The sequence below is a fragment of the Euprymna scolopes genome, chromosome 41 (genome assembly GCF_053919585.1).
Source record: "Euprymna scolopes isolate OS-2025 chromosome 41, ASM5391958v1, whole genome shotgun sequence".
NCBI lineage: Eukaryota > Metazoa > Mollusca > Cephalopoda > Sepiida > Sepiolidae > Euprymna > Euprymna scolopes.
The window spans coordinates 67,683,092-67,708,117 of NC_136522.1; the positions used below are offsets into that span (position 1 = coordinate 67,683,092).

The 25,026-nt window shown below is 33.7% G+C and overlaps 1 protein-coding gene across 2 annotated transcripts in view; it reads right to left on the reverse strand.

The window, feature by feature from the left end:
* The window catches only part of LOC145266592 (phospholipid-transporting ATPase ABCA3-like), a 178,699-nt gene that overhangs the window by 103,596 nt on the left and 50,077 nt on the right, over positions 1–25,026 (reverse strand). For both annotated transcript variants that reach the window (XM_080122440.1, XM_080122441.1), the window contains exon 2: positions 16,025–16,328. In XM_080122440.1, coding sequence (XP_079978566.1) covers positions 16,025–16,322 — 298 coding nt within the window. In that variant the 5' untranslated portion in view covers positions 16,323–16,328. The remainder of the gene's footprint in view (positions 1–16,024; positions 16,329–25,026) is intronic.

The following is a 25,026-nucleotide window of genomic DNA, read 5'->3' on the forward strand; positions in this document are numbered from 1 at the left end:
AACAAAACAGTATATTACATCATGGCTCCCAAGCAGTGTTGATCAAACACCACCACCCTTAATCTTAGGAAGAAGACATGTTACAAACATTTGATCCAATTTCCTATTCTTAATTGCAATTACTAACCTTTTCATACTATAAAAATAAATTTCTTACCTGTGTGATTCATCAATTTCCACATTTAAAATGGATACATTTTTTAATTTTTTAATTTATCAGTCTTGTATTTATAAAATTAGGATTAATCCATTTAACTACTTATCACCCCCACTATGATTAGTATTTAGTATATTTACATTCTTATTTAAAATTAGATATATAAAGGTTAAAAATATTTTTACATATATACATTTTTTTTTAAATATAAATTTATTATATGTAATTATAAATACATTTTATACATTGCTAATATAGTTTTGGATTTCCTTTATTAATATAGTCTGGTTTATCTTAAACGATTCAAAAGCATCAGGATAACGAACAAATGCTTTATTTAACTGCTTAAATATTTTATTTTTATCCCCACCTTGTTTTATCATCCTTATTGCTAAGCTAGCAACTGATGGTATAAAATCTGTTAATTGTAAAGTAACGCGAGCTATTCTCAAAAACTGACATAATGGTTCCATAAAACATAAAAACAGGGCAGGTGCTATCTTTATGGGGCATACATACTATTTTAAAGGGGAAAGCGTTTCTTTTATCAAATAAAGAAAAATCCCATCCTCAATTTTTATATCTAAATCCAGAAATGTAGCCTGTTGTCCTCCATGTTAACAATTCAATTTTAATTCGTTTGGATATATAAGATGTTTATTTTTTTCGAATTCATCATTATCGTTTATACATATAAGGTCATCTATAAATCTCCTACACCCATGAAATTTATATGTTTTAGATATATCTGTTTTTAATAGTGATGACATATATATATATACTCGAGTCTATGTAAATACAAATTTGCCCAAAATGGTGCAGGATCCAATCCCATTGGGATACCTATCGTTTGGAGTAATATTTTATTTCCTATTTGGAAATAGCATTCTTTAATAAGATGACTTACAAGTATTTTTAAAATACCTTTAGAAACACTAGTTTTGATATTTTTATTTTTACACCAGAAAGCTTTAGAGTTTGAAAAGTCTATATATTTACCTTTTCCACCTTCAAAAGCTAAATCTACAGTATTATTTAATTCTTTTATAAGTTTTTCGTGCGGAATTTTAGTATATAGTGTACTAAAATCATAAGTAGCTATAGATTTTGCTTTTATTCTGGAATTTATTTTATCTAATTTTTCTTTCACTGGTTGGGAATTATTTACTACCCAAAATAGATTTATATTACTATAGAATTTACTTTTCAGGTGAAAATTATTTATTTGATTTATAATTAATTTAAATATTTTAGATATAGCTTTACTTAAAGGTTTAGTGATGCACGTCTTTGAACCTACAATAAATCTAGCACCAACTGGATTTTTATGCATTTTAGGTATCCAATACATACATGGAAGATTTTTGTGTTTGTCTTCTAACATTAATCCTACTTTTTCACTAATAATACTATTATTCAAAATAATGCTATCTAAATTACTATTACTTACTTTATAAGTATCCGAAACGTTTCCTATAAGTCCTACTTCTATCAATAAACGTTGTATATAATATTTTTTACATATAAAAGCTATATTGCTTGCCGCTTTATCAATCGGAACTATTACAAACTTTTCTTGAAGTATTTTAAGTTCCTCCCGTATTTCTGAATTTTTTAAAGGAGGACTGGTTTTTCTAGGGTGTTTAAATTGTTTTATATGTTTAACCTTTTCATTTACGCATTCAAGTATACTATTTTTCCATGCATCAAACATGCATATATATATATATATATATATATATATATATATATATATATATATATATATATATATATATATATATATACATAAAATAAGTATTACAGTTAAGTTTACCAAAATAATCCAAGATGGCAAAACTAAAGTATATTATAAATATTGAAGAGTTAATATTATTTATAAAGTAATCTCAACCAGATGTAAAAGCTCGATAAAACCAAATAGGAAATAGAGCTTATAATAAGAACAAGTAGTTAATAAAACATGTTAAAAAAAACACTTTGAAAAAGAGTTAAAAACATATTTAATTTTAAAAAGGGATCACAAAATAAGTAGATAGCCCTTAATCCGCGGAGTTTCGAAGAAATACTTTTCTTCTCATCAGAGGGTAGGATTTAGCAAAATGCGGGATCGGATTTTGCTTGCAAAAGTATTTGATGAAACTACAAGTAAGTCATAGATCTTACTTGATAACAAATAGTGAAGCAGAGGGAATATGGTGAAGAAAAAGGTGATTTCACATGAATGGATGGTCTGATGAAGGGTAAAATATCCAATAATATATATATATATATATATATATATATATATAGTCTTATTTGTAGTATTCCGAATTTTATTGGATTTATATAATAATTCAGTAATCGTTCATATACCAATAAATTTTAAGCCAAATTTAAGAAATACTTTCCTTCTCATCAGAAGGTAGGATTTAGCAAAATCCGATCCCGCATTTTGCTTGCAAAAGTATTTGATGAAACTACAAATAAGTCATAGATCTTACTTGATTCACGTGAAATCACTTTTTATTCACCCTATTTATTCCCTCTGCTTCACTTTTTGTTATCAAGTGTTTTTTAACATGTTTTATTAACTACTTGTTCTTATATATATATATATATATATATATATATATATAGCCTTATTTGTAGAATTCCGAATTTTATTGGTTTTATATAATAATTCAGTAATCGTTCATATACCAATAAATTTTAAGCCAAAAAGAGATGACTTAAACTGTAAACTACAAAATTTTAATATTTCAAAATTGAGCATTCATATATTGTTTTAACAAAAACCAAGACTTCAAAGAATGGATTGATAGCAAAAAAATAGTGTATTTCATCGTTAGTTACAATTGTTTCAAGACTATTCGGACAAATTCAAACATTAACGAAGGTAGATGAAAAGAGTAAATTCAATTCTATAAGAGGAGGCTTATCGGGATAATATAAAGCTCAACAAATTTCAATGGAGCTTATATAGGAAACAATAGGAGTGGAAAATTAATTCACAAATACTATATCTATATATCTATAAAAGTGAACATGTCTGTGTGCATGTCTGTGTACATTTCCCTAGGCAATAACTGTTAATTTTAAGTCTACAGACTCGAAATTTGATATACAGGGTACTGAGATTTGGGAAAATCTATGTGATCGGTTTTTGGTTAGAAATTTGCCTGTTATGAGGTCAAAGTTCAACGATTTGACCTTTGAGAACTCTACCAAACTCCTCTGACAATTTTGGGTCTAAACACTTGAAATTTTAGATATAGGTTCTTTGGACATGGATCTAACTTAATAATTTGATTTGAGCCCCAAACAATAAATGTTAAGGAGTCATAATAGGGGTCAAAGTTAAAAAGAAATTGACTGCTTTTTTTTTTTTTTTTTGCTCAACATACACCTCCAAACACCCGGGCAACGCCGGGCTGAAATGCTAGTATTTGAAAATATAGAATGAGTCATTTATTTAATAAGGATATACATACAATTATTAGGGGGATAAAGGGGACTCTTTATACCAAGGTATTTCAAAGCCTAATGCTTCTCATCAGAAGAGTAGAGAACATGGTATATATTAGTGTTCGGACGATTAATCAGAATCGGAATCGGGAAACGGAAAAAAAATCGACAAATTTGGGGGTATCAGAATCAAAAAAATTGATGCCTATTTTCCGATGCCAAAGCGATTCTTTTCAATTATCTTTTTTTGTTTGATTCTATTTAAAGCAAAATCTTCCATTGCTGGTAATAATGATAAAATAATAAACATTTATTGATTTTAAAATACCAGTAAAACTAAAATCGATAGATCATCCTCCACAAGTGTATTTTTAAGTTTAAGAAAATATCTACATATTTAACATTTGTTTTTTACAGAAATCAGAGAAAATAACAATCTTATAGTTAAATATTTAGAGATTTATAAAGAATCGGAATCGGTAACTGTATCAGAATTGGGAATTTAGTACGGAATTGGTAATTGTTTCGGAATCAAGAAAAATATTGTATCGTCCCATCACTAAATATTAGTGTTGGGACAATTAATTGAAATCGGAATCGAGAGTCAGAAAAATTGGAGCTTTTTGGGGCATCGGAATCAGTATCGGAAAATTTTGAGCCTATTTTCTGATGACAGAGCCTTAAATTATCTTTTTGATTTGATTTTGGTTTAAGAAACATCTTCCACTGTAATAATAATTTTTTTTTTTTTAATTTTTATTGCATTTTCACCCCAAACAAGGCGTATTGCCATTTTGGTGTAGGGGGCTACTATCAGGGGCAGCAACTACTGGGGCACTATGTTGAGATTTGGGCAGCAAGATGTCGGTTCACGTTGCACTTGAACTTCTGCATGTCAGTACAGTTAGGGAAGCAGGAACCTGGAATGGAATTCCAGAGTCTGGCGGTTCTGGGGAAGAAACTACTGGAGTAGAAAGATCTTTTACATCTAGGGATCTCTACTGTGTGGGGGTTGGATTTAGCTGCCTGTCGGGTTTGTCGAGGGTATCTACGTTGTGGGGGCACTAGTGTTGATAAGTGGTGACCAGCGTGTAAAAAAAAAAAATAAAAATAAAAAATAAGATACGACATCTAGAATTCCATAAATTCTTTTTGATGCTGGTTTGTTGTCAAGCATGAGAACTGATCCGCGACATTCTCCTCCACTTAGCCTTCTGGTCGACATGTCCTTTAAGCCATCTAAACAATGTAATCAGGCTGCTAACATAGCAAAGAGTATACTATTTCCTCATTCGTTTTCTTTTTGTTTTTTTTCTGCAAACTCATTCCTGAATTATCCCCCCACCCCCTCTCTTTATGTTTCCCAGCTGTATTTTCTGCAAACGCACTCCAGAATTTTTTTTTTTTTCTTTACTTGGGAGTCACCACTTATCAACGGCCACTCAAGGATAAGGGTTAATGAATGTAAGGTGGTAGTTTAGTAATTTTTAATGGTGTCAATTGTGTAAAATTTGATTATTTATGGGGACGGCTCAACAAGAAATTGTTTACATTGGAGTTGAAGGTTACTATGTTGTGTTCAACCGGGAAGCAGGCCAGTGGAACAGTGTTCCATAGGTGGACAATTCTAGGAAAGAAGCTTTGTTCATGGAATCTGCGTTTAGATTTAGCCACAGATAGAGTGGGGGAAATCGTATATTGTGGTTGTAACTAGTCGAGTGTTTTTTTTTTGTTTTTGTGAAAGTTTGGCAAGGGGGGACCATAGATTGGAGTTCAGTCGAGCACTTGCCATTTTTCCCTCTTTGTGTTTTCCTCGTCAGATCACTGTTAGAGTATGGTGTCCGGGCCTCCTCTTCGTATCTAATACGTGATATCCAGCACCTGGATAGAGTTCAAAGACTGATTACTTGAATGGTGCAGGGTCTATTGGATCTTCCTGAAAATTACTGGGCCCTTTAGCCTTACACCCCGGAATTCTTTTTCTATCACCGGTTTACTGTTTTGAGCAAAAGCACAGCCACCTATCTGTCTGAGTTTGGTTTTTTATCCCTCTGAAGTTTTGTTAGCCTCACCTTTTCCTAATAAAACCAACCAAGCCTACTGCTCCTCCTCCTCCTCATTCTTCTTCTTCTTCTCCCAGCATATCGACAGCAGACAGAGCAGACCTTCTGTCTTTTAGAGGTGAGTGTGTTAGAAGAATTACTACTACACTTCCCTATGAAAGCCGACTCAAATGGCTTAACCTTTTCTCCCTTGAGCGCTAACGAGATTACGCGATGATCTGATTTGGGACTACAAACTCATCAATAAAGGTAAAAGGGAAAGTTACGTTGAACAAATCTTTGTCGGATGTCGATAAATGCAAGAAACAAATCCACAGGTGAGTTGAACGCTTTGAATTTTCTTTAAATCATCATGTAGCGCTGTTATTACTAGGGCTAAGACAACAGCATATTCTTTTCATTGTTTTGACTCTCGAGTATATATCCGACACAGTTAGACACAATTAATCAACCGAGGATCACCTCACTCTACATAAAATCACAAGATATCAATGGCTATATATCTGAGAATCAAAACAAGGAAAAGAATATGCTGTTGTCATAGCATTACTCATCAAAGAACATTATAATATACCTCGGGACCTTTTATTTATTCCTATATGGCACAGTTATGTTGACATACCGAGGGAGTACGTGTATAACAAGAAAAAAGTCCTTAAACTTCCAAGGCATTTTTAAAACCCAATTACATCTATATCTATATGTATCTTTATTGCTAACGTTTATGAAAGCTGTTATTATCTTCTCTCTATATATAAAATAAACTCATTTTTTTCACCTCTGGTTTTGACCTTAATAGGATTAAAAATCAGGACATTTCATGCAAATGTAATATGCACAAACTGCAGCACAATATCTGAGGTGTGTTATAGGCCTATTACCTCTCCACTTTCTCGATAATCATAGATTTCTATATTTTTTCTGCTGAGAGTTCATGGCCAAAATCGGTTACAATCAATGGAAGTGGTAAACTCTCTTCTCTCTAATAAATTCCTCCTTTCCCCACCACCACTTAACACTGTTGCGGGATCGTTCACAAGTAGTTGCTTAAAAAAAAACTGGAATTAACCAAATCGAAGGGTTACTCAGGCCATTTTTTGTTTCGCTGTGATTTTTTGTTTTTGGTTTTCGAACACGTTTTTCCATGATTTCTGCTTTTTGTTTTTCCGATTTCTTTTTTAAAGAAATTTAACATCATTTTCTTTTTAATATTTAAACAGGGTTATTACTTCACTTATTCTTTACTTTACCCCCCCCCCCATACACACACACCTTCAAACAACCGGGCAACACCGGGTACCCCCGCTAGTTAAGAATAAGAAGAAACAAATATTAAGAAAACATTAAAAAAGGAAGAAAATAATAGTAATAATAATAATAATAATAATAATAATAAAACAGCAAATGCAGACTCTGTGGACAAAGAGATGAAACGATAAACCATATAATAAGTGGATGCAGCAAATTGGCCCAAAAGGAATACAAGAACAGACACAACCAAGTGGGAAGGGTAGTAGACTGGGAATTATGCAAATAACTGCATCTCGAATGCACAGACAAGTGGTACAAACATAAGCCGGCAACAGTACTCAGCTCATCGTATTCGTCGAGATGATAGAGTTCAAACGCTCATGCCAGATATCTCAGTCCCGCATGATTGCTCCCAGATCCCGCTTACCAACCTTGGCATCCCTTGCAATAACATCTGGAAATGTGAGCATTCTGCTTCTGGAGTGGGTAGTAGAGCTCCACAGATGTAGAAAAAGAATAACTTCATCTTTTACGCTAGAACAGAGGTCTCCAAACTACAGCCCGCAGGTCAGAATCCGGAGACATTTATTGTGTAACAAAACAAAAGGTTTATTATAAAGAGAAGAACGGTGAAATGAAAATATTAAAGACAAGTTACTTTCGTAATTGTAGGTGAGAGAAAAAGACAGATTATCATCCCATCATTTTTCGACCGTATTCGAGATGATGAAGTTCACATGCTCCCAGATGCCGCCTATCAACATTGGCATCCCTTGCAATGACATTTGGATATGTGAGCATTCTACTTCTGTAGTGGGTAGTAGATTTCCACAGAAGTAGGGAAAGAATAACTTCATTTATTGCTCTAGAACAGAGGTCTCCAAACTACAGCCAGTGGGTCACATCCGGCCCGCCAGAGTCTTTGTTTCGGCCCGCATAGCTCTTATGGTAAATGTAAAAATTATTCAGGAAAATTTTTTTTTAAATGGAAATGTGTGAAAATAGTGTAGTGGTTTTACTTTTTGTTCAGAAAATGAATAAAAGAATGAGTTTTTCACTAAAAAGCAAAACTAATGAGCCAAACAGTATAAAACACGTCCAGTTAATTTTTTTTATTATTTTGGCCCGCGTAGCTCTAAAATGTCAGCAATATGTCCCCCACACCCACCCACATGCAGTTCGAAAACTCTGGAGACCCCTGCTCAAGAACAATAGCCTGCAAACTGAACAAGGTAGAAGATTATTGATGAAAATATTTTTCGAACGCAATTAGCGAAAATTGAGTTTTGCTAAATTGGACTAAGATTTTCAAAATTTTCAGAAAATAATTACCTCCCTTGTTATGAGTCGAACTCTCCTGTTTTTTGGCGTTTTTTTGTTGTTTTTTTTTTAGCAAAACTTAATTTTCGCTAATTTTTTTTCAAAAACTGTTTTCATTAATAATTAATTTTTTACCCAATTGTTTTTCACAATTTTTGGATGTGTTCATTATCGCGACATGATAATTAAGTAGATATTGGTTTTACTTGAAATTCAATATTTTGATTTTCGTTCTAATACTGAAGAAGCACCGAAAAATCTTTGATATACGTACTCGTCACAGGACACAAATGTCACCTTCAAAATCATGAGGTGACTTTCCAACATAATAATTCAAATCTCCTGCCACAAGCACTTCCTTCTCATCAACCTTATTACTTACTGCAACAAGTTTGTCATGAAACACCTCTTTCATATCGTCAGTCATACCACACTGTGGTGCATAAACAAATAATGCTGTAAAAATTTTCCGACCAACTTCAACAGTATGATCCAATCGCTTACACGATTAACTTATAGGACACTAACTTGAATACAGGTTCCTGGACATGCCCATAACTACTAAATACATTTGCTTTGACAATAAATGATGCCAACGGAAATTCGCTGGTTGGATTGGTTTGGTTGGATGGTTTTCTTTGAGAGATTTTGGGCTTCTGTGAGAAGGTGGGTATATGTACCATTCAACCGTGTTTCCAATTTTTTGGAAAGTGTCCATGTTTCTGAACCATAGAGGAAGATAGGCTGTATTATAGATTTTTAAATTTTCAATTTGGTGTTTTTTGATGTGATGCCTGTATTTTGCTCAAAACATTAGAAGCAAACCATGCCATCCCTTTTCTGATACTGAAATCTTTATATGAAGATGCAACGAAGGATCCTAGGTACTTATGTTATATAGAGCACAGCCGGGTGATTCCAAGTTACCTGAATGATCATTATTATAATTGTTGCTGATGTTAGGAAACTAGAAAGCTAAGAAAATACATATCGGGGATGTTAACAAGGAATGTTAACTTGATAGAATGGAATTTTATTCTAACAATTATGTTTTCACTTGGAAGATGAATTTGGAATCAAGAAGCCAGTTTAGAATGTGGGAATAATAAAAAAAAATGGATCATGTGAAAACCATCAGATGATGACATAATCTATATATCTATAAAAGTGAAATTTCCCTACCAAATAACTCTGTCAATTTTCAGTCTACAGACTCGAGATTTAACATAAGGGGTATTGAGATTTGGTAATATCTATTTAATCAGTTTTCGGCCAGAAATTTGGCTGTCAAGAGGTCAAAGTTCAATGATTTGACCTTTGAAAACTCTATAAAACTCCGCTACTAATTTTGGGTCTAAACACTTGAAATTTTAGATGTAGGTTATTTAGACTTAGATCAAACTTTTTAATTTGATTTGAGCCCAAAATGATAAATGTTAAGGGGTCAAAATTGGGGTCAAAGTTTTAAAAAATTAGCCTCTGTGGTCTCTACGAAATTAGTCAGACAAATTTTGGTCTAAACATTTGAAATCTTACATAAAGCGTATTCACACGTAGGGCAAGTTATGAACAGTACATAAGGCCTGAGCAAAGCCGGACTGAACTGCTAGTAAATTAGAAAAATAGTTTTAGATATAGACGTGGAGTTTTAGTAAGTTGGGGGAGAACAGTCGAGTATCGCCCTTTGGCTGGGCTGGACATGGAATGAGGTAATCCACTCAATACAAGTTGTGGGGATGAGGTGGGGCGTAAAGAGTTAGACAATAATGAAATTGCAAACCCGACAGAATAATCGAAGAATAAAAGATTATGAAATCATCAACCATGTTAAACAGAAGAAGAGATGACTCAAAGACAAATGGTATGCTGTTTGTGCATATGTAAAATACCGCCACACACGCAGGGACAAAAACAAGACGTTGTATACATCCGAACGTTTTGGTATGCAAATATATATATATACTGGAACTAATGATGAAATACACTAACGATGAAATACACTATTTGTTTCTATCAACCCATTCTTTGAAGTTTTGGTTTTTGTTAAAACAATATATATATAAATATATATATATATATATATATATATATATATATATATATATATATATATATACTAGCTGGTTTTTCTTTCTACAAAGTTTGCTAGATAAAAAACTTGAAGTAAACATTTAATTCATAACTTCGTTATAAAAACGAAACAAAATCTTTCTTATTCATTCATACAGATAGATAGATAGATAGATAGATAGATAGATAGATATGGACATTTTGATAAAACTTATTTAACTTTTAAATGCGACCGCAAAACCAAAACCGCAATAAAAATAAAGTACACCTAACCCTAACCCTAACCATAAAAGAATATAAACTAACAGTGATTATAACAATGATATAAAGATCAATTCGAGTGCATAAGGGACTTTAGACACTTATCACAAAGAGGGTAGATAACATATATATATTAAAAAAAAAAGAAGAAAACACACACACACACACACACACACACACAGAAGATGCATTTACTAAATCTACATGTTGGTAAAAAAAAATACTTTTTCAAACTTAAGCGTGACGTGCATGAAAGTCACATATCTAATAAGGTTTAGCAGTGTTGTCCACATCAGAGCACATACTTCTGCCTTTGAATAACAACATAGGTTTAACATTAACAAAAAAAAAAAACAACTAAGAATTGTCCTAGTGACATATGGCCGAGTGGTCCTAGACGTTGTATCAAAGTTTACAGTTACCCAAAGGTGCTGAGTTCAATCCTGAACGAAGGCAGTGAAAAGTAACATTAAAAACAGAGAATCAGCAACTATGTCCCAGAGCCTAGCTGGAGTCCGAAGACGGTACCCCGTAATAATAATAATGAGACTCCTAACAAACGCTTCCCCATACATCGATACAAAACACCTGATGAAGGCCGGAGGGCAAAACGGCCGAAACGTTGTGACTATAACAACCAAGATGAGGAAGTCAGTCCAACAATCTCAATAAATAACTACTAATTATCTCTCAACTTAGTTTTCCAACTTGAGAATTGATATTACTAGGTCGTGTTCCATCCGAACGTTTTCTTATAGATACATGTGAGTGTTTCGTGCTTGTCTTTTCATTCTCTGTATCATGACTGTTTCACTTCGCCGTTTATGTATGGCCGTATCATTTAGTGGTTGTAAATTACTCATGCATGAAAAGAAGACGTCCGCTGAGTGTTCTTCAAGATTTTATTTGAGAATATATACTTATGGGAGAGAGAGAGAGAGACTACATAACTAATTACTAGGTGGGGGGGGGGGAGGCTGGTGCAACCTTCTACATATCCAACATATGGAAAAAAGAGAAAGAAAATCTCTGCCCTTTTTAGAAAATTCTCAACGTTTCGTCCCCATTTTCGGGGGACTTCCTCAGGAGAATAATAAGGATGATTGGGGGAAAAATATACTAAAGATGAATGTTATAATATCACACCTGCTTTTATTTCTATATCCAACATATATAGATACTAGGCATTTACCTTTTTCCCACAGAAGGGACGTTGCGAGCCTGTCTTTGTTTTATCGCTATTTCCACGGCAAGTGCTCGTCTGAGCTCCAATCTCTGGTCCCCCCCCCCGACAATCTTTCTTGAAAAACATCCGTCTAGCTGAAACCACTGTCAATAATTTTCCCACTCTTTAACTGTGCCTAAATCAAAACGTAGATTCCATGAACAAAGCTTCTTTCTTAGAATTGCACGCCTGTGGAACTCTCTTCCGTTTGCCTGTTTCCCAGCTGACTAAAACTTGGTTGTTTTCAAGTCCAAAATAAACAAATTCATGATGAACCGCCCAAAAAACAAATAGGCAATTAATTAAAATAAATGTTTAAAAGAATATGCAAATTAGCTAGATCTTTTGCAGATGAATGCAATTCCATGACTCATATATAAGAAAATTGTATTTTCTTTTTAAATAAACAGAAAAGAGGGTTTTTAATATGAATACACAAATGAAAAACGAATTTATAGGAGTATAGAAGATAGATAGATAGATAGATATAAAACGATTTTTATATATATTATTATTTCATATATATGATATATATATATTATTTTTTATCTATATACTATTTATATATATATATTATTAATATATATATATATTGTTTATATATAATAATATAGATCTGAAGAAGAACAGATACTACACTTTGATGTATTTATTTGCTCCCCCACTGAGCAAATTAAGCATAAGGCCGATTTTTAATGTGAGGAGTGAAGGGGAAATGGGGACCAACTCCCCGGGGAGTAGGGGAGCTGGATAGTGACAATTGGTATGAAGGGTTGCCCCTACATTGACCAAGGTCTTATATGTGGGGTTTCCCCCACATATGGTCTTTGCTTGCAGTATCTGCCGGAACAGATACTACACTTTGAGATATTAAATCTTTTATTCATGTTAAAAATACAGTCAAAATCAGCGATGAACAAAAAACTTAGGCACATGGCCAACTCAAAAGGGGGGATTGTGGGGGTCGTTGGTCATCCTTGTCACTCCAGAACTAAACAAAATCAAAAGTTTCTCCCAGCTAGTATCTTCTTTCACCATAATACCGCATTCACCCTTTCATATTGGGGGACGTCCTACTTAACTCCCAGTTTTTAAAACATTTTTTATTGGTGTAAAAACGAAGAAAAAAAAAAGATAACAATAAAATGGTACAATAATTCATTTGTGTCGAGGGCGGGGGGGGGGAAGAAAAAACAAAAGGTGATTAGTAGGACCCTCCCAACCCCGTCTAGTTGATAGACTGCCCGTTCCACTAGGTTTGTAAAAGGAACCTCGCTTCTGTGGGTCAGTCTCTAAGTGGGGATGCCCTCTAGATGGGGGTGAATGGAGAAAAGAAAATTTTGTGGGTAAGGGATGGGGGTTAGTTTGTATTTCTTTCTCTCCAAGATGGGTAAAATTTAGAGGAAGGGGTGAAAACAAAAATTGCAGGTAAGAGGGGATGGGGATCTTGGAGGCTTCCTAATCCGGGAGGGATGGAACACACACTCAGCTAGCTGAGAGGCTACTTGTTTAATTTTACTTTACAGAACTGCGCGTTCCACACCTAGGCGGGGAACACATATTCAAATTTGGCTCCTCTTCGTACACACAGACTTGCCAAATGTATCCATCTTCTGTCAAATGCCGCGCGATGCAGCCTTCTTCTATCACATCTGATCTTCATTCGTAGTTGGTGTTTAAAGAAAGCGATCAGATCTTGATCAGAAAAAGACAACCCCCCCCCCGGCAACCTTGCAGACGCGACGTCCAAATCACCATTCGCGCCACGGCCAGGATCGTAACGTAGACCATTTGTCTTTCCCGGTCCCACGGTGACCTCACGTTGTCCACAACATTGGATACAGTAATTGGGCGAGGATGCTCAGGATCGATGCGAGCCGTCACCTCGCTGACATACGACCAGTATTAACAATAAAAAAAAGGCAAGCCTCTTTTCTATTGTCCGGCTTGATAATTAAACGTTGTAAGAAAAACAAAAAGAAGAGTAACGATACTCCTACATGAGTAATTTACAAGTCTTCATGGTCCAGACGACCCTACTATTTTATTCACAGGTACAAGAAGAGATAAAGATTAATAGGCAACATGTTTATTTTTCATGTTTGCATATTTTTGAGATGAGGATTGATAATTATCTTCTGTATTATTTTAGACTATTGTTCTCATCTTGGTTGCTTTTTTTTTCACAACGTTTCGGCCGATGTAACCTCCGACCGTCTTCAGGTACAATCACATTGAATTTTATTAGTGAATGGTGAAAAAATGTTTCTTCTTTTTTTTTTTGCTTTCTTAACGAACATAGCCGTTAGAAATTTAAAACACAAGATGAGAATTATAGTCCAAACAATCCAAATAATACAAAATACATCTCAAAAAAATATATAAACATCATATCAAAAAAAAACAAAAACAGAATGGACCTGGATTTATATATATATAAAAAAGAAATAGATTTGACGTTGTGTGCGTTTTGAATTCCTAATGGCTATGTTCGTTGGGGAAGCGAGAATCCAAACATTTTTTTCACCATTCACTAATAACATCCAATGTGAATGCACTTTTTTTTTTTTTTTTTTTTTTACACAGGCATTACCACATTATCAAGGCCCAGAGGCCACTCAAGGATAAGGGTTAAAGAGTGTACAGTAGAAATTGGACAATATAGTAATCATTAGTAATGAAAATTCGGTAAATTTGATAACTTATATGGAACGGCTCATCAAGAACTTATTTACGTTAGACTTGAACACAACCATATTGTAGTCAGCCGGAAAGCAGGAAAACGGAAGACAATTCCACAGGCGTGCAGTTCTAAGAAAGAAGCTTTGTTCATGGAATCTATGTTTAGGTTTAGGCACAGATAAAGAGTGGGGGGAATTATTGATAGTGTTTTCAGCTAGATGAGTGTTTCTTGTGAAAGTTAGGCGAGGGGGGACCATAGACTGAAGCTCAGTCGAACACTTTCCATGAAAATAACAATACATCAGAGACAAACTCGCAACATCTTTTCTGTGAGATAAAGGTTGCAGGGAAGAGAAAAGGACATCTCCTACGAGGCTACGAAGTCTATTTTGGACTCTATCAAGGCAGGACAAGTCCTTTCTAGCAGCTCCTGCCCAGATGTGGCAATAGTATTCCATCCTTGGACGTACCTGGCTCTTATATAGATAGAGAATTGCATCAGCAGTGAGATATCTACCGGATCGATAGAAAGATCCCACCATTTTTCCAGTGGCCTTGGCAACAGATTTGATGTACATGTTCGATTTAAGATCAGGAGTAATGGTCAAGCCCAGAAGCTTGTCAAAACTTGAGACCTCCTGAAGACGAGAGCCATTCATTTCAATTGATGCCAGATGTGGATCAGAATGTTGATGATGTAAAGAGAGAAGCTTGAAGACTGTCGGAGGTTACATCGGCTAAAACGTTGTGGAAAAAAACACAATGTCACCATTCGCCAATGCACGGAGTATTGTTGTCACATCTGGGCTGGTGCGTTTATTACTAGTCTCTTACTCTTAGACACAAACTTCTTGGCCTTCAGGACAGGATCAAAGTGTAGTAACAGTCTCTTACTCTTAGATATAGTCCAAAAAGAGAGTTTCAAATTTAATAAGTCACACACTATCGGCCAAGTATCAACCCCTGTCCCATCGTGGCAATGTGGCATCCCTGTGTCTGTTTTACAAATATTTTAATCGAATGATGGAATGTGCTCTGATGAACTCATAGCACTTGTGCCTTCCCTCGATCCGACAAGCAGCAAAATCTGACCTCTTCATTCTTAAAGTTCCTACCTCCTCTCAAACTACTAAAATTATTTCCAGTTTTTCTTACTGTTGACATCCAGAAGTTTAAATTTAATGCTGTTGTGAGGTACAAATCACCCCTATTTGAGAACTAAGTGGAATCAACCAGTCCTATAAATACCACTGGTTTCAGAGACTAGATGGAGACATTCACACCATTTTAACTTCATGCTACGAACATGTTCCTCTCATACCCCTTTAGTGGCTCCTGTATTCTTTATGATAAATACATATTATATTTATACACATTGCACTACTTGTGGTTTCTTTCATTTGTAACCCCCAGCCCGAGTTTACAACAAATGTGAACAGACATTTTGCTGCCCAACTCCCCGCAGTCCCCTGTTAGAAACTTATTTTAAGTGGGAATATACTTTGGGGTGACAAATAGTTAATAAAAAAAACAAAAAAATAAACTTACTTTTAATTATCGGATAGTTTTGCGATAATTTTTGCATTATCTTGTCTGTAAATGGATTGGACGGCGCATATGCAACCTGTATAGTCTTCGGTAGGTTTTTCGGTAGGTCTGTGATGTTGCACGTCGGCCATGTGGTGATGTTGCTGTATGTGTCGGCTGGCACGGAGCTCCGTATTCCCATCAGTATCATCATGAAGAAACAGGGCAAGAGAACCTCTAAGAGGGTCAAAATCCATTTACGTTTTGTTATTAACCAATTCTTCCACAACAATAATCTGATTTGTCGGAGTTTTGCCATTGCGAACTGAAAAAATAAGATGAAATGAAATAAATGACAATCCCATTTTGAATAATAGCTTTCAGTTACACTTATTCAATATTCTTTTAACTTTCTTGAAGTTTTACATTTAGATTTTACCGTCACTGGATTTTTTTATCTTCCACCAGACTATCCATTCATGTGTAATCACCTTTTTCTTCACCATATTCCCTCTGATTAACTTATTTTGTTTTCAAGTAAGATCTTTGACTTACTTGTTGTTTCATCAAATACTTCTGCATGCAAAATCCGATCCCGCATTTTGCTAATTCCTACCCTCTGATGAGAAGGAGAGTATTTCTTCGAAACTCCGCGGATTAAGACTATCCATTTATCTAGTGTTTCCTTTTCAGATTAAATATGTTTTTAACTCATTTCAAAGTGTTTTTTAACATATTTTATTAACTGTTTGCTCATATATATATATATATATATATATATATATATATATATATATGACTTTTCAGCCCTGCCACCGACTTGCACACCCTCAAGCAGACATGACACTGAAGACGGTCATTGGTATACATACATACATATATATACATACATACATAGATACATACACTCATATACACATAAATATATATATATATATATATATATATATATATATATATATACACACACATACATACATATACACACATACATACATATATATACACACTCGCATGGGTACCCGGCGTTGCCTGGGTTGACATGAAGTTCCGTTTAAAACACGCCTGCTATACTAATCATTTTCATCATGGGTAACACAACAATTTCATCATGGGTAACACAACAATTTCATCATGGGTAACACAACAATTTCAAAAATAAAAGAACAGATAAAAACATGTAAATGTATTCGCCCCCAAAAAGAAGTATCTGATGCCCTCTCCACCAGATAAGAAAACTCACGATTTTGTGAACCTAAAAAAAAATAACGTTTATAAACATTAATGCGTGCGTTTATTTTTTTTTTTGGTAAATGTGTAGTTTAGCGGCGTAAATTAGTTGCCAGACAAAAAAATATGAAATCTATTTATTTTTATATAAAACACATTGTTAGATCCAAAGGCTGAAGTAAAACCAGAAAAAAATTTCATTTTTATTATTTTTTATCATTTATATTTATTATTTGAGGCCGCTATTATTGCTTTTAAAATTTGGCCTTTCTAAGGTTTGGCAGATTGGCCTTTTTTAGCTCTTTCATGAACTATGTTTTTGGCCGCTATGTTTTTTTTTTTTTTTTTTTGGAATGAAAGAGCATAAAAAAGGCTAAATTTGGCCTTAAAAAAAAAAAAAAAAAAAAAAATGCCAAATTTGGCCTTAAAAAGGCCAATCGGTCAAACCTAAAAAAAGGCCAAATTTTAAACGTGTAAGGTGTGGACATTTAGTCTAATAAAAAATGATAAAAAAAAAACATGAAACTGAATTTTTTTGTTTTATTTCAGCCTTTGGGTCTAATAATGTATTTTTATAAAAATAAATAGTTTTTATAATTTTTTTTGTCTGTCAAATAATTTATGCCGCTAAACTACACATTTACCTTTATTTTTTGTAAGGGCACTTTTTTTACTGTTTTTTTTTTTTTTTTGTAAATAAAGGAAATTTTCGATTTACTTTTTTTAGGGGGGGGCCTTTTCGATTTGCTTTTTATTTGTCGTTTCATGTTTCTAATGTAATCATCCAACCCCCCCCCCCCACACACACACACACAAAAAATTGAATTTGTCATATTTTGGGGTTTCTTTTGTTTATTAAATTGTTAGGTGAAAGTAGAGAATGGTCTCATAAAAAATAATTAAATTTATCGTTATTTTATGTTTCCAATGTAACCCCCCCCCCCGAAAAAACAAATTGTATCTGTCAGATTTGGTAAATTAGTAGGAGTAGCATATTTTTTTTTAAACTGCATGTTGTACACAATCGGTAAATGTGATTTACGAGATAATATTTTATTGCTTTGGACTATTTTCTTTATTAACGTAATAATTTATGACCTTTTAACATTTGCTGTTTTGGGCTCAAACCAAGTTATTAAGTTAGATTCATGTCCAAGGAACCTATATCTAAAATTTCAAGTATTTATACCTAAAATTGTCGGAGGAGTTTCGTAGAGTTCTCAAAGGTAAAATCGTTGAACTTTGACTCCTTAACAGCCAAATTTCTGGCCGAAAATCGATTACAAATATTTTCCCAAATCTCAGTACCCTGTATATTAAATTTCGAGTCTGTAGACTTAAAATTGACAGAGTTATTGCGTAGGGAAATGTACACAGACGGATAGACAGACAGACACACACACTTTCATAGATATATATATATATATACATACATACACGCACATATACATATATATACATACATATATACATACATACATACACACACATATATATATATATTGTATATATGTATATATATGTATGTATACATGCATATATATACATATATATATATATACATACATACATACACACACAGATATATATATATATATATATACTAGCATTTCCGCCCGGCGTTGCCCGGGTGTTTGGAGGTGTATGCTGAGTAAAAAAAAATTAAAAAAAAAAAAGGGTTAATTTATTTAACTTTGACCCCTATTATGACCCCTTAACATTTATTGTTTTGAGCTCAAATTAAGTTATTAAGTTAGATCCATGTCCAAGGAACCTATATCTAAAATTTCAAGTGTGTAGACTCAAAATTGTCGAAGGAGTTTGGTAGAGTTCTCAAAGGTCAAATCGTTGAACTTTGACCCCTTAATAGCGAAATTTCTGGATGAAAACCGATCACATCGATTTTCCCAAATCTCAGTACCCTGTATATCAAATTTCGAGTCTGTAGACTTAAAATTGACAGAGTTATTGCGTAGGGAAATGTACACAGACAGACACACAGACACACAGACATTCACTTTTATAGATATATAGATGGCATAATTATGTTGACTCACGGTTCTCATATATATATATATATTGTGTCAGGTCATGTGATATGCTACTGGTACCATGTAACCCAGTACTACCTGCCCCATGGTCGGGTCACTGGCGACTAAACTGGTTCACCCACCAGACTTGTTTGGTGAGGAGGGCGGCTAGTCTTCCTGGAGGATTAAAAACAAGACCTTTCAAAGGGCAAATGAACCCTTTCTCGGGGTCAGCGGCCAACTAGCACCGTGTGTATGTATGTGTATGCTGGGGTGGAGAGCCGTGGTGAAGGCAACCTTTCTAGGAGAAGCAAATCTTTGATTTAAAAAACCATAAAGCAGTAGACCAGTACCCGCATTAAGCTGGTCTGCAGTTTAACTTGTAGCTGGCTATCTTGCTCTGGCTTGTTGCTGGATCTCAACATTTTGAACCGAGAGAGAGATTTAGTTGTAGTACAAAGCTAAGACTCTGTAACAACATCTTTGTATAGATACTCCCTCAGGCATTTGGGCTCATGGACTTTAAGTGTCCGAGGGAGTAGCACTCGTATGGCAAGACGTTGCAACATATACAGGGTGACCCACAAAAACGGGCCCCAACTCTAATTAATTGTCCCAGTATAGAGGGTTTCCCCTCCATTGACTGGTACAAATTATCTTAAGTGCAGCATCTGGAGAACAGATGGTATTTATTTGCTCCCCCACTAAGCAAATTAGGCACAAGGCCGATTTTGTATGTGAGGAGTCAAGGGGAAATGGAGACCAACTCCCTGGGGAGTAAGGGAGCTGGATAGTGACAATTGGTATGAATCTGTTGCGTCTGTTCCGTTTGCCTGCTTCCCACTGGACTACAACTTGGATGTGTTCAAGTCCAACGTTAACAAATTCCTAATGAACCGCCCCCTTAAGTAAACACTTCATCAAATCTCTACACTAACGTAATGTACTTGCAATAACCCTTAGTCAGAGTCTAAGATATCAAAGGAGTTAGAGTCGGAGTCGAAGTCGGAGTCAGCATTTTAGGAATTCAAGGAGTCGGAGTCGGACTTTCACTATCCAACTCCACAACCCTGATCAAAACACTAGGGTCTTTGGCCTTCTTTCTCCGTTGACTGTAAAATGCTCAGAAAAACAATTGAATATCCTCTGTTTTTTGGGGTCACCCTGTATATATATATATATATGTAGCCAGTAGAGTTTAGTTTCCTAGAAGTACATCCAATGAAACAACATGTGTCTACCAAAATAGTGCTCAATGAGTGAACAGAGCAGGTATATTAATTTTATTTATACAAACATTAATGGCTACATATGTGCATACACGTTTCTGTAATCGACGGTAATTCTTGGCCTGAAGACGTAATCCCCCAACGTGGGTGATTACAAAAACATGGATGCACATATGTAGCCATTAATGTTTGTATAAATAAAATTAATATATATATATATATATGTATAGATACATGCATGTATATACATACATGCACATATATACATACATATACATGCATATATATATATATATATACACAGACATATATATATATATATATATACACACAGACATATATATATATATATATATATATATATACACAGACATATATATATATATATATATATATACACAGACATATATATATATATATATATACACACACAGACATATATATATATATATATACACACACAGACATATATATATATATAATATAATAATAATAATAATAATATTAATGAGAATAATAATATTTCTCCTAAGAGCCATCCTAACACTAACAACACTCATTATCCCCTCCAAAATAGTACAATCATTGCCCCTTCCCTTTGTTGAACACTATGAACAAAATTCAAACCATTTAACCATTTAATAAAGTGCATACATATATCAGCGCTACTTCAACGTTAATTAAAAAAAGAATATCAAACCACATTTCTTCTTTTAACAACCATAATTCTAATAATAACCAAGGAACTTCTCTAACCACTTTAATTAAAAAACTTAACTCTAATAATACCCCCTTCTTAATCAAATGGACTATCATAAAAGAAGTTAAGTCTTATACTCCAGGCTCTAAGTCATGTCGCCTCTGCACAACCGAAGCTATAACTATAATTACTTCCCCTCAAAGTAACAATATACTAAATTCTAAAAACAAACTGATCTCTTTCTGTAAACATAAGTCCACATTTAGTTATGGTAATTTTGAAATTACATAGTTATTATTTAACCTTTCAGATAGATATATAATTCTTCTTTAACATTATCATTTTTTCTACATACTTTCTTAATACTTTATAACTTAATAATTCTTTATTTGAATTCTTTATTTCTTCTTTGCTTGGTCGGTTTTTTATCTGCAATTTCCTTTTTAGTCTTTAAATATTCCTATCTATCTAATATATCAATCTACCCACACATTCATATCCTGTATGTATATTTACTTATATTTTACTGTATGCATTTACTTACATAATCACTTGCTTTATCCGGAATTTGCAGATACCGGCCATCCTCTTTCCTTAAAATTTTTTTTATTTTTTTACTTTTATATTTTATTTATTATTTATTTATTATTTATTTATTTATTAATTAATAGATTTATTTATTTATTTATTTTTTCCATTTAGTGTCTTTTTTTAAGTAATAACCTGTACATTTCAGTTGACCTCTTTTTTTGCCCTATATTTTTTGCACCTTTTAACGTTATTTTGTCTGGGTCATTTTGACATTTGCTTTTCTATTTTCTATTTAATTCTATCACCATTTAATTTTTTTTTCTTCTTCACTGATTTTTTTTCTTCTTCTTCACTGATTTTTCTTAATTACTTTTTGTCTCGGCAGCCGTGTCAAACGCATATCTTATTTTTCTTTTATTAATATTATTGGAATTTTTTCCTCTTTTCCTTGTACATATTTGTGAATTATTCCATGGATTTCGGCCTTTTGGATTATTTTGGACCATCTTCCAATTACTTTCTTGGATTTATATTTTTGGATTTTACCGTCATTGGATAATTTACCTTTCACCAGACTATCCATTCACATGAAATCACCTTTTTCTTCACCATATTCCCTTTGCTTCACTTTTTGTTATCAAGTAAGATCCTTGACTCTTGCAGTTTCATCAAATACTTTTGCATGTAAAATCCAATCCCGCATTTTGCTAATTCCTACCCTCTGATGAGAAGAAAAGTATTTCTTTGAAACTCCACGGATTAAGGACTATCCACTTATCAAGTGTTTCCTTTTTAGATTAAATATGTTTTTAACTCTTTTCAAAAGTGTTTTTTAACATGTTTTATTAATTATTTGCTCTTATATATATATATATTTTTTTTTTTTTTTTTTTTTTTTTTTACAAAGGCATCACCACATTATCAAGGCCCAGAGGCCACTCAAGGATAAGGGTTAAAGAGTGTACAGTAGAAGTTGGTCAATATAGTAATCATTAGTAATGAAAATTTGGTAAATTTAATAACTTATATGGAACGGCTCATCAAGAACTTATTTACTTTAGACTTGAACAAAACCATATTGTAGTCAGCCGGAAAGCAGGAAAACGGAAGACAATTCCACAGGCGTGCAGTTCTAAGAAAGAAGCTTTGTTCATGGAATCTACGTTTAGGTTTAGGCACAGATAAAGAGTGGGGGAAATTATTGATAGTGTTTACAGCTAGACGAGTGTATCTTGTGAAAGTTTGGCGAGGGGGGACCATAGATTGAAGCTCAGTTGAACACTTTCCATGAAAATAACGATACATCAGAGACAAACTCGCAACATCTCTTCTGTGAGATAGAGGTTGCAAGGAGGAGAAAAGGACATCTCCTACGAGGCTACGAAGTCTATTTTGAACTCTATCAAGGCAGGACAAGTTCTTTCTAGCAGCTCCTGCCCAGATGTGGCAACAGTATTCCATCCTTGGACGTACCTGGCTCTTATATAGATAGAGAATAGCATCAGCAGTGAGATATTTACTGGATCGATAGAAAGATCCCACCATTTTTCCAGCGGCCTTGGCAACAGATTTGATATACGTGTTCCATTTAAGATCAGGAGTAATGGTCAAGCCCAGAAGCTTGTCAAAACTTGAGGCCTCCTGAAGACGAGAGCCATTCATTTCAATTGATGACAAATGTGGATTAGAATGTTGATGATGTAAAGAGAGAAGCTTGGTTTTAGATGCATTAAAAGTAACCAGCCACTCCTTTCCCCATTGTACTACGTGCTCAAGATCAGAGGAGAGAGAATTGGAGAGAACTTGCTCGTTTACTGTCTTAGATGTGCTACCATAAATGGTAGTGTCGTCAGCATAAATGTCTACAAATGATGTAAGGATATGATTTGGAAGATCATTAATGTAGATCAGGAAAAGAGTTGGGCCCAGGATGGATCCCTGAGGGACACCGGCATTAATATTGTGAGCTTCTGATTTTTGCCCCTCAACTACTACTCTTATGAATCTATCAGAAAGAAATGATTTAATAATTGAGAAGACTTTTCCAGCTATACCATAGCTAGCGATCTTATGAAGTAAACCTTTATGCCATACCCTATCAAAGGCTTTAGATATGTCAAGAGCAATTGCCCTAGAAAGATTGCCACCGTCGAGAGATTTGCTAATCCTATGCGATATAACTGTAAGGACATCTGCTGTAGATCTAGCAGAACGGAAACCATATTGAGTGTCACTAAGAAGGTTATTTTTGTTGAGATGTTTGATTACTTCTGTATTTAATACAGATTCTAGCAACTTACTCATGACGCACAGGAGACTTATTGGCCTGTACTGTATATACTAGTATATACTAGCAGAAGTACCTGTCGTTGACTGGGTTCAAAAACAGTCTACAGAAAATGGACTCTGATTGATAAAAGTATGATAGGCTATCAAAAGGAGGGGGTTGTAAAGAGATAGGTTTTGATACTCCAAAATTTTACCCTAAGCAAAATATGATGAAAGTAAAGATAATTTTCGCGAAAATATATTTTTTTATATCAACTTTGTTTCCATTCGTAGCCAAGAGTGACCAACAAAATGATGTTTCCTTACAAAGAGAAAATGTTATATATATAATATTACAAATATGCAAGAAATAAATGTTACCATAGTAAATAAAAGTTATTTTTATGGTACAAAAGTTCATTGGTTTGTATTTTTAAGTAGTTTGTAAAAAAAATTTTTTTTTTTTAATTCATGAACTGATTTAAAAAGAAAATCAAAATGGCAACGACTTTGAAATGGAGAGCCCGTTTTTAATTTGAAGGAGGGCATCTGAGCATTCTGTGTTAACAATTTAAGAGAGTTCCGTCAACGTAAGGAATATTTATAAACATATTTTAATATTTTCCGTTATTTTGTGCTTTAAGAATATTCGATTATGGCATGTGTAGTTTATATAAAAATTCATTTAAGTAGTTATCGCCTCAAATTTCGTTTTAATTTCGATTCGCTGAAATTATTTCAAGTAAAGAGCATTAAAAACTATTTAAAAAAAAAACATGAACTGAACTTTTATTGACTATGGTAACATTTATTTCTTGTATATTTATTTTTTCGGGAAGTCGTTTGTTGGCTTTTCTGCTAAACACTCTTACTAAATAATATGGACGAAATATTGAAAAACAAAGAAACAAAAATAGTTTTGAAAAATAATGAAACTTTACTTACTTTAGTAAAATAATCCGAAACAGCAAAATGGGATATTAAAAAAGTAAACATGTAATTACTTTAGTTTTTTAAAACAAAGAATTGATATAA